This window comes from Nestor notabilis, unplaced genomic scaffold (genome assembly GCF_000696875.1).
Source record: "Nestor notabilis isolate BGI_N333 unplaced genomic scaffold, ASM69687v1 scaffold6756, whole genome shotgun sequence".
Taxonomy (NCBI): domain Eukaryota; kingdom Metazoa; phylum Chordata; class Aves; order Psittaciformes; family Psittacidae; genus Nestor; species Nestor notabilis.
This window is the reverse complement of record NW_009931390.1, coordinates 311-11,736: the sequence shown is the minus strand read 5'-3', so window position 1 is coordinate 11,736 and position 11,426 is coordinate 311. Positions and strand designations below refer to the sequence as shown.

The following is an 11,426-nucleotide window of genomic DNA, read 5'->3' as shown; positions in this document are numbered from 1 at the left end:
TGGCAGAGGCATGCAGAAACAAGAGCTGCATTGCATTATATATTATATTGCAGTAGAAGTGAATTGGAAGCCTTATAGCATCTCTGGATGCCTGAAACACAAATAAGACCATGTTTCCTTATGTCTTCAAAAATGTAATCTGAGTTTACTCAAAAAAACCCAAAAAACCCCAAACTGCTCAGCAAAAAAAAAAAAAAAAAGAACCCACACAAGTAAAATACGTTCTTTCTCTTATTTTCCTACCCCTGTTATTGTTCAATCACCTGATTTTGAGACTCCATTCACCTGAAAATAAGTAGCTATCATTTACCCTAGTCCTGGCTGTCAGAAAGAGTCATCTTTATCTTCAGAGAAGCAGGGATAATGTCTAATCAGTGAGTTATAGTGGAGAGAAATGATTCTAAGTTTAGGAAAATTGGCAGCTGCATTTTGTTATCAGTAACCATTATTTAGATAGCATTGCTGATGTGCGTGGCGTCATACGGACAAGGACAAAGACCAGGCCCTCGCCCTGTGGAGCTTACTGTCTGTATTACACAATTAAAACAGGGAGAGGTACTAGCATAATAGTAATAATGAGCTCTAAGCATCGCGGTGGGAGGGAGAAGAGATGGCAAGAAAGGCAAAACTTCCTGTGAGAGAGCAATACTGCATCATCCCTCTATTGTTGTTTTATACTCAGCTCTGCCAGAGGGTTTTGTTGTTTCAAAATACAGCCTGTACAGAGGAGGGAGCAGATAATTCCAGAGTAGAAATCAGGAGAAACTGGCCGAGGTGTTTATGAGAGAGGTGAAGGATGTGGACTGGTGACAGAGTTGGGTGCTTTGGTGTGTCAAAGATGCAGAGTCACACAAGCCACGCAAGTGATGCTGTGGCAGGCCTGGCAGGTTGTGTCACGCAAGCTCACAAGGGTCTGCAGGGCATGGAAAGGCCTCAGGCTCTTAACCTGGTGTACTCAGTTAAGGTGGAAAGTGTGCTCCTCCTACCCACTCCGCAAAACGGGCTCTGTACCTCATGATACAAGCAACGTGTTAATGTGACACGCCAGCTAAACCTACCATCTCTTAAAAACAAGCTTCCAAGTACCACATTCAACAAATGCAACTATTTGTCCTTACGGGCATGGTGCCTTCTGCCAATGCTTTAGTTGTACATCATTTTATTATAAGATAAGTTTCTTTTAAGGCAATCATGTTGAAAATTAATACAGGACAATCTGACTGTAGACATAAACCCCCAGACTTAGCTGAGCTGCATACATAAACCAAACTGAAGTCAGTACTTCAGAAATCCAGGCTAACCTAACCCTAACCCTAACTCCATCTCTTTAGCTACATTAGAACATGATTTTTAGATGGCATTTGTATTACTGCATTTTTCCATTGTTGACCCAAAAATCTTAGCAGGAACCAGCCATACTGGAGCAGAGAGGATTCCATCTAATAGAAAACAATGGTACCACAGGAATACATTCGTTATTGCATTGAACTTCTGAAAAGAAAGCGGCATCTTCTTTTTTCTAGTATTCAACTTTGCTTCTGCTACTTAGTGAAGCAAAACAGTACATGTATTCCCCTGAACTGTCTTATTTCTGTAGACATCCATAAGACTGGTGCAGAAAACGGAGCCTACCTGGCAGTATCTTCTCAGTGGTATAAAGTAAAATTGATTAAGAGAGAAACATTCTTCAAGTTCCTCGAAAAGGCTATTGGCTTCTTCCATTTATGATCAAAAAGATCCTAGAAAAAATATGTCCACTCTTTAACGAGACTAGGAAATTGAAATAACCAAAATGGGATATGATTGGTCTTTTGACTTGAGGTGCTTTTGCTACCGAAACATCGTCTGGCTCCTAATGGCTTCTAACATTGTGCTCCTACCTACATTGATCATTTAATACTAGCATCTTCTTTCTGACAAACCACAAACACTTCCAAAAGTTGACCTCTTCCCTTTATCGCTTTTGATTAAGAATAGAACTATCTGCAGGAAATGCCCTACAAACCACAAAGGATTATCAGAAATATAATGATGAGTGATTCAGGGACTCTGTGGCTCTGCTTGTGTTTCTATAATCTCATCTTGGTCACTCTTCCCTTCGCCGCCGAAGCTTTGCTGTAGTTTCTTCTAGTCGGCTTCTCCAAGCAGCAATAATGGCATCATCATCCATCTCTTCTTCCTCTTCTTTACGCATGGTTCGCCTGTACTGTGAGAACTGTCTAGATGCAAATCTTTCTTCACTTTGTTCCACTTTTGCCTCCTTCTTGCCATCCTCTTCAGACTTTGAAAAGCTCTGCCTGAACTTTCTCTTAGCTCCAAATTCTGACATGTCTGACCTGGCCTCCTCTTCACATGCCTCCACATGATGAGATCTAACTCGACTCTGTGTAGATGGTTCAGGGGATTCAGAGTCGAAGGATGGTTCAGGTGTTTGTCTGAACATGTGCAGCTCTGGGCTCCTTTCTCTGGAACTTGTTGTCTCACTGACCCTTGACCTTGAGAACTTATACATCTTCTTGTCCTCTTTTGCAGAAGCAGAGGAAAATCTTGACATGGTTCTCAGTGAATCTCCTTTTGACTCGTAGGAAGAAGAGCTGTCCAGCTCTTCTCTTTGGGATCTGGAGATTCTGTAACTGGATGTTTCCGAATCCATCTCTCTAACTGTGGATGATCTGCTATATTTCTCTCTAGCCTTCTCGCTTTGATCATAAAATGATGATGGGTCTCTTTCTGCTTTCAGGCCACCAAGCCACTTGGTAATATCAGTCTCTATCTCTGACTTCGGTACACCTGTGTTTGCAGGTTGGCTGAACGGATCAAAGACTGCGTCAGTTCCTTCAAGATCTGCTTGCAAGGGACGCCTGTAGCTGTTTGTTGCACCCTCACTGCCATCTTCTATTTCCTTGTCCTCTCCTTTGGTCATCTTTTTCTTAAATAAAGTGCTGCGTTTATTGTCTCTGATCACCTTTTCAGTTTGGTAATCTGTCATTTTCTCTCTCATTTCCATTTGCATCTCCTTCTCCTTCCTCCTGATTTTCTTTAAGTCAACCTCATCGGCAAAGAGGCTGTACAGTGGCTTGCTTGTCTGTGTTGTCTTCATGTTTGAACTAGTCCCTTCTGTCCTTGCACTTGCTGAGGTATTGCAAGACAGGACAGACTGAGACTCAGCCCTGTGCATGTCCTGCTGGCGAAGCTGAGAGGTAGCAAGAGATGAGCTACTTCGAGCACTAAGGAGAGAAACTTTATCATCATCTACACGCCTGCCAAGGTCTCCTGACATTATGGAGGCCATTGCAGATGATGGACGGGACAGCATCATGATCTCATTTTGCTTTTGAGCAATGGTTTCACTGACCACGTTAGCGATCCAGTTCTGAATGCTTGCCATGGATATTGTGTCACCTGGGCCGACTGGGAGGTTGGGAAGGGGTATGCTTGGCATCTGAGGCTGCATTGCCCCTGTACTGCCCCTGGTCTGTGGCAAAGATGAATGATTTGTCTGCATGCTCAGTGCAGAAGCTGCATCGTCAGCACCGCTTGCCGAAGGTGCTGAGCCCCAGAAAGCTGACAGTGGGATGCTCCCACTCATCGTGCTGTCTGTCTCCCAGCTACACATGGACTGGCTTTCTGCTAAAATCTTCTTTGAACGTTCAAGGAGCTCTACACGCCTCTGCTTCTTTTTAGTTGATGCAGAATCCTCACTTTTGGCAAACTCCATGAATTCCTCCTTGCTTTCACTGCCCACCTTCTTCTGGCGCTTCATTTTCCAAGCCTGGTAGGCAGTCAGGTTAATATCTGACAAACTCTTTCCTTCTGTCCCCTCCCCACCTGCCTGGCTGCCATCTTCTGCTGGAGATGGTGCACCAGATGATGATGGTTCTAAATCCTTCTTGTGAAAGCCAAACTGGATCCTCTTGATCTTCCACCTTTCCAGAGGAGTCAATTTGTCTTTGTTCTTTTGGCAGAAATTGTAAAAGGAGCTACTGTCTGAAAGCACACTCTCCTCATCCACATCCCTCTCCTCTCCTCCTGTTTCTGGGGATTGTCTCTCCCCACAATTTTTATGCTTAGAACGATATCTTCGAGCAGCTTCCTTCTCAATCTCCAGAAGCCTCTGGCTCCACATGTCCCAAGTGCTCTCTGAAGACATAGAGCCTGTGCGGCTCCTCCTCATCCTGCTTAAGCTACTGGCTTCCAGCTGTTGCCTTAGGGTTCGGATCTCAAAACTGCTCACACTCTCAACATCACTGAATTCACCTGGTGGGTAAGGTCTTCCTCCCATGCTGGCATCTCCATACTCCTCCCTAGGTGGACCCTCCATTTGGTATTTCTCATTTCTGCACTGCCAGTCATGGATCCTCTGTTCCACATCCTCCTCAGATTGTTCCCCTTCCTGATCCAGAAGCTTTGGGGATGTTCTTCCATGGTTAACTCCTGCTTCCTTTGCAGGCAGCCCTTGCTTCTTCCTCCATTCCTCATACAAATGTTCCTCTTCCTCCTCACTGATGAGGGTGGAGTGTTTGGAAACCCAGCTAGTTTTTTCCACTGATGAAGAGCTCATAAAACTACCCAGCAGGCTGGTGGTGTCCTCTTCTTCTACTGTGATGGAGTGGGCTTTGGCTCCCATGATGCTTTCTGAGTCCCCAGCTCCAGATGGCTGGGAAGAAGTCCCTGCATTGACAACAGGACTTGGACTAGGAGTGACTTCTTCACTTCCAGTGTGCTCCAGCTCTCGCTCTTCCAACAATTGCTCATTGAGATCCCTTAGCTGTTTCAAAAAGCCATCGTTGGGGTAAATGGCACGCTTCTTTCTCAGAGTCATCAGAGCCTCCAGAACAGTCATGTGGTGGTAGATCATCAGGTAGGCAGCCACCAGCACAGCTGAGCGACTGATCCCCATTTCGCTGCTGACAAGGATTTTGCCTACAGATATTGAATATAAAAGCAATTAGCTATTTCCAATAACACAGAGAAGTTGCCCTGGTATGTATCACAAAAGCATTCTCTGAACAGTGTTAAAAATTATATGCTGTGTGTTTCAGTGCCTGAAAGCAGTACTAAATATTTGTTAGCTTTATCTTAATAAAATCTAGATATGTATGAATAAAAAGCACATGAGTTTTAAAAGCTGTGGGCAGGCACATTTTAAAACAAGTGTATTTTTACCTACACACTTCACTTCCCCAAATAATCAGAAAGCTGTAATACATGTTAGAAAGACAAATGACACACTATTCTTGACTTGCTGGCTGACACGGGGTAAGATGTTTAAGCCTTCCATGCTTCAGTTTCCCCATATGTAAAAAGGGAGATACCAGCATTAGCCTCCAGCAAGGTATTGGGAGGAGAATAAAATAACTTCATTTTTTATACAGCACATTATAAGACTTAAATACAATTAAATATTATTTTAATTATATTTTTGTCAGAATCCACATCTGCTGTTTTGCAAGGTACATTCAGACAGTTACGTATAGACTGGCTGGAGACCAGAGTCATAGTGTATCTCAGCACAGGAGAACCAAGCAACTAGCAGAAGAGAGCTGATCTTGTCTCTGACAAGCTGGTTGATACAGCTGCTTCAAACTACTGGGACCCACTGTTCTGCAAACAGTGACTGCAAGGGATAGAGCCAAAGCTGAGAATATGCTTTATTTCATGGCATTTACACAAGAACCACCTTTTGCAGAAAACTAAGCTTTGGCACAGAAGGATTGTTTTTGAAAGTTACTTTTATAGCAAATTACAGCTAAAGAAAAGCTTGTAAATATGAAGAGAGGGTAAATGAGGATTTGCTAGCTTGCAAATAACTGAAATTACTGTTTCTACATGTATGATAACCTCCAGTTAAATTAAACTGTTTGCACTGAAACTTAATGAAGCCAGTTTAAACACCACCTTTCTGCCTGCTGATATGTTACCGCATTTACCTAATGAACCTATTCCTACAGTCCCAAAATGTCTTTCACACCTTTCTTAGTATCAAAAGCCTCAGTTGCGTTCCAAGTGTTTTAAACAGCCAGTAAAGCCTATCTAACAGCTCACCGAAAGGGGGAGATCTCATTCCTCTGCTTTCTTTCAAGGCTTCTCTGTCTCCTTTCCTGTGTCAGCTCAGGTCTTCACTGGACCCTTCAATGAGGCAGCTCAGCTGACTAACCCAAGGGAAATCCATCTCTTCCCTGCTTGGCTGTCATTTTTTGCTAGGTTAATGAGTTGAAGGGTCAATGAATGCTGTACTATGCCAAGGGTAGCAATGGGCGTTACAAAGAACATCGATGCTCCTCCATGTGCCTCCTGATGGTGCTTGGTGAGCTATTAAAATTGGCTCAACTTTTCTTATGTACTAACAAACCTTCTCACTTTTCTTCCCGTCACTTCTACTAGGAGGTAACCTGTTGTGTCTTTACAAAAATTAAATACACTGAAAACATACATGAAGAGTATTGGTGATATCACTGGTTATGGTGTTCATTTTCATACTGAATTCCATAAAGGTATTTCTAACTGTCCACTGAAACTGCAGAAAAATTGAGCAGGATGTACTGGAGATACACAGAATAACAGTTGCCATGGAAGAGGAGTCCAGCAAATTATACAGTAGCCTGGGTGTACACCCAGGAGTTCAACCCACCTGTTTGGATTGTTCTAGTAAATCAGCCTGTTCTTTTGTAGTAAGCATCCTGGCAAAAGTGAAACTCCAGTGTACAATATATAACAGTATAGAGTATTATATAATATCAATATCTTAGAAATATTGATTGGAGCAGGGCTTCACCTCTCTGCAATAGTAAGGTACCTTTAAAGCAGCTGAGGGAGGTGGCTCACAGCCAGTTTGAGTCTGAAGGCATTGGGCTTGCAGCAAGAACTGTGGGGCTGCCTCCTCTCGCTAGTCTGCCCCCTCCTGTTTTGATTAAGGCATGGCAGAAACAGGCAAGAAATTTTCCCTGTAAATGGAGGCAGAGAACAAAGCATCTGCCTTCCACCCAACTACAAATGTGGCATCGGCTGTTCATCACAGTAACACTTCCACCCATTAATTCCCAAGCACCATGGAACCACTGTAATCCCCTCTTACCTCTGTAAGTCAGCAGTGCTTCGTCAAGGAACTCTGCAGCTGGGCGGAAGTGTTTGGAGATATCCATGTCTGGAAAATCATCCACTTCGATGCCCAAGTACTGGATATTCAGACCGTTGTAGAAACCTGGTCCTGTGTATACACCTGTACCATGAGCTGCATTCAAGACGTGTGTGATCCCCAGTCTCTTCAAACGGCTTTTGTTCACTGCAACACTTCTTCAGAAAGGAAAAAGAGATGTTAGATATTAGTGCTCCTGTTTCAGGGAGGAGAGAAGCTGTCTGCTACAGGTCTGCAGAGCTCCCAGTCTGTATATACACCGTATCTAACTTGTGACTCCACTCAGACCTTAATGTCCTTTGAGAGTTCTACAGGTATGCCTTTTCAATACTCACTGGGAAAAGAAAACGAGAAACCTGCACTCACCGCTAGAGCTGCATGTGCAGTTTCCACTCCAGCTTGATTTTAAACTCATCCTGCCATCCTAGGTTCAGGCTGATTACTAATTTCTCGATTTTTAGCACTCTAATTGCTGCTTTACCCTCTGTCCACTAATTCTGGCTGGTCACTTGCACAGGTGTCTCAGACAGCTGAGCCACAGTACAGAAGACCTAACCATTTCCACTCAGTATTTGCTATGACATTTTTCATTTAACTCTCTTAGACATAATAAAGACTTTACCCCCAATTTCAGAGCCAGTTCCAATCAGAACAGTGTAACTTGGGCTCATTTGCCTTTTCCTCTCCTAAATTGTTGAGGCATCAAAAAAGCACAGGAAAGCTGCTGACTCTAATCCAGAAGTATGTACTTTTCAGTGCAGAGATCGTTCTGAGCATATTCTGAAAAACACCTTGGAGCTCTCTGGGGATGAAAGGTATTAGATGCATGTAACAAATGTTATGCCTTCAATGGTTCCATCTGACCCTTCACTAGAATCTCGTGCAACTTGATGACAAAAGCTGACACTCACTTTTCTGCTATGAAGACATTAGGCCAGACTTCATCCACAGCATCCCTGGGGGTCTCCAGCCTGTCCTTGACAAGTGCCCTCTGCAAGTCCATCACACATGGTGTGTTAAACAAGCTGGTGTCATCAATCTTTTCCTTAACTCGGTTGTACAGGTCTTCCACCATCAGCTGCCGTGCAGACTCTAACATCCTGGGACACGCTGAATCTACACTGGCATCCTTTGTCTTCAGCTCTGGAATAAACTGACATTGTAACTGAAAGCATGTAAAACCCATGCAAACATATGACCTGTCATTCTTTGTTCTTCCTTTGTCAATTCTTTGTGGATTGTTTTTTTTCCCAGCAACATCACACCATCCTGGCTGCAATGTCTGCGCTACATGCTCATCTAGAAGCCTCAAGGTAGTTAGTAATGGGATGAGCATATTGCACTGTCCTCTCAGTACAGAGACCCACATTGGCCAAAGGCCTGGGAATTAAGGGCTCACTCATTCTAGCTCCAGAAGAATGCAGTCTGCAGCTTCCTGAGGAGGGGAAGTGGAGAAGGAGGTGCTGAACTCTTCTCCCTACTATCCAGTGGTAGGACACATGGGAATGGTTCAAAGCTGTGCTAGGGGAGGTTCAGACTGGACATGAGGAAGCATTTCTTTACAGTGGTCAAACACTGGAACAGGCTTCCTAGAGAGGTGATCAATGGCCCATCCAGGTCAGGGTTTAACAGGCCTTTGGACAATGCCCTTAGAAACATGCTTGAACTTTTGCTCACCCTGAAGTGGTCAGGCAGTTGGACTAGATGATCACTGTAGGCTCCTTCCAACTGAAATACTGTTCTATTCTATTCCATCTGTTACAGAACAACCAGCAAACTGTATTCATTGCTGTGGTAGATGATTCTGCCACAGATTTTGTGCACAACTTCAAAGAAAGTCACCAAACCTTTCTGTAAATTGTTATTTCTTTGTGCTTTTCATCTCTGCCTCAGGTGGGGTGTTCTCATAAAGGCTTTTTTATCATTTAGGACCTCTGGATAAGAAAGGCTAAAAAAGTGCAGCTCAGGTTTCTACTACTTACATAGTTCTTTTACCCTACCTCCTCTTACCTTCATTGATTATTTGTTTGGCAGCCACAGCAGATGACAGATGGATTGGCTCCATGAAGATGCTCTCTGTATCAGCATCCGATACCACTGAATACCTGCCAACCAACCAAACTGCCTATTAGGCAAATGCCCTCCACGGGGATCCCATCTCCAGACTTCAGCCCTTTTCACCCATTCCAGAAGAGAGAAGAAGGAACTGGTAGAAGGGAAGCCCCAGCTTTTCTACCAACCCTCAACCCCTGCTCTCCAGTGTGGCACTACAGGCTTCAAACATGCCATGGTATCCAGTGTTTGCAGCACACAGACAGGTCTCACGGGGAAAAGCTTCAGTGGGCTGGGAGTGCAAGAGAATAGACTGGTGGAGGAGTTTTTGGGTAGAGAAGATCAGTGTCTGCTTTGGGAGTGTGAGGGGGAAGGATCACAAGGAATAGTCTCACAAGTAGCTCTCACTTAAGACAGACATAAACATTGTCCTACCTAGAATTTATTGAACAATTCTAAACAGATTATGCTAGAAAACTGTTGTTTTTTTTCCTGTCAGCTAATTACCCAGAAGCATCCTTTGAGTTATCACAAGCTGTAATACAAGCATTAAGATTGAAGCCTGTGAATCTCTCCCTCAGTACTCATTGAACACTTCGAAGCATGAATCTGTGGACAGTCTTTCCACTCACATAGCGTTGTCTAACTGCAGATCAGAAACAAACATGAAACCCACAAACACCTTTGATGGGAGTTCTCGGACACAGTGGGATTTACATACATTTTTGTTAAACAGAAAAGGGCCACACAATCATATGTATTTCCAACTGGGTCCACCTGTACAGTCCAAGCAAATCTTTCCTTATTTAGACTATCTGTCTTCACAAAATGTTTTCCAGAGCTTTTTCCCTGAGGCACACCCTCTACATTTCCTTCCAAACTGATGGCACAGATCATCAGGAGAAGTTTGCAGCTGCCACAGAAGCTAGCTGGCAATGCAGGCTTGCAGTACTTGAAACACACTGTGTGGTTTTGTCTAATTAAAGCAGGAGAGGGAGGGTGATTAATGTGCAGTCAGGCTGCAGCAAGTGTCTGGAGAACTCAACTGCTTTCGTTCTCCAGAATCAAAACGGAGGGCACAGCCATAGAAAACCACTTAACAGGCTCATCTAGGCCATTTAGTTGGGTTCCAGCACTTGTCAACCGTGACTGAAAGTAATCGTTTTCGAGCTCTTCAAGGAGTTTATGAGGAGAGCAAGGGGAGTCTGTCTCATTTACAGGAGCTGACACAAATTTGCAGCTATGCCCTGCCTTCAATTCCTTTTGCTGGAAAGGTTGCCTCCAAGCCCAATAAAAAGATAACAGTTGGTAACAATCTGCCACCACAGCCTCAACAGATTTTACCTGTAGCTGCCCCAAGCATCCATGAAACACACAGGTACAGAACTGCCCAAGCCTGCATGCTTCAAGGGCCTCATTCTGGTTGGGAAGGACCTTGCCATTTTCATCATTGCTCTTGGCATTGACAGCAAGAAAAAAAGGAGGTGGAAAAAAACTAAAAAAAAGGAAGAGAAGAAAAAGGAAGGGAAGGCAAAAGAATAAACAGGAGAGGTGCTTCTGTTCACTTTGATTGAGCCATGAGCAGTAGGAGAGTGATTTAGCAAGTTCAATACATAATTTTACTGTATGTGAGCTCAGCAAACTTCCTAAACAATTTTAAATCACATTTAGTTAAATTAAATAAGCACTCCATCTTCATTTTTCTGCAGTGCCCCACAGGTAATGGGAAACATTTCATAACCTCCTACTTGCTGACGGCCACTGGGACAGGCTCTTTTCAAACTCAATCCCTACTCCCTGCCTTCAGCTAAAGCATCTCTAAGTGCACAGAAAGCCCTGCAGAGCATTTTGCTTTAGGAAAAAGAGTACAAATGGATGTATTTTTCCTTATATTAGGAGAAAACATATCTAATCATGCTTGTTTTGCTTGAGGTAACTCAATTTCTGCTTGCGCTGTGGCAGCCTCCTGCTCAGTCCCTGAAGCCTGTAGCTAAGGATGGTTCTGATCCATCCCAAATCCAAAGACCTTCAGTCTTTTGGGAAAGGCTGGGAAAGGCTAATATCAACATCAAAAAAATCCACAGGTCCTTAAAATAGACAGAAAGACAGGGCTGAATGTGGGAAGGGAAATTTCAGCACGGGGGTGGGTGTAAGAGGATGAGACAGGGAAGAAGAATAATACCACCCCATAGTAATGCTTCCTGCAATTTACCCCCGCTGCGTGTGCCTACACGTTCAG

The 11,426-nt window shown here is 43.7% G+C and overlaps 1 protein-coding gene across 1 annotated transcript in view; it reads right to left on the bottom strand.

The window, feature by feature from the left end:
• Window positions 1–2,086: 2,086 nt before the first annotated feature.
• DUSP27 (dual specificity phosphatase 27 (putative)) overlaps window positions 2,087–11,426 on the bottom strand; it is a gene marked incomplete at its 5' end in the record, with an annotated part of 9,647 nt that continues 307 nt past the window's right edge. The window contains 4 exons of the mRNA XM_010015861.1: window positions 2,087–4,923; window positions 7,076–7,293; window positions 8,047–8,278; window positions 9,146–9,240. Of these exons, the coding sequence (XP_010014163.1) occupies window positions 2,087–4,923; window positions 7,076–7,293; window positions 8,047–8,278; window positions 9,146–9,240 (3,382 nt within the window). The remainder of the gene's footprint in view (window positions 4,924–7,075; window positions 7,294–8,046; window positions 8,279–9,145; window positions 9,241–11,426) is intronic.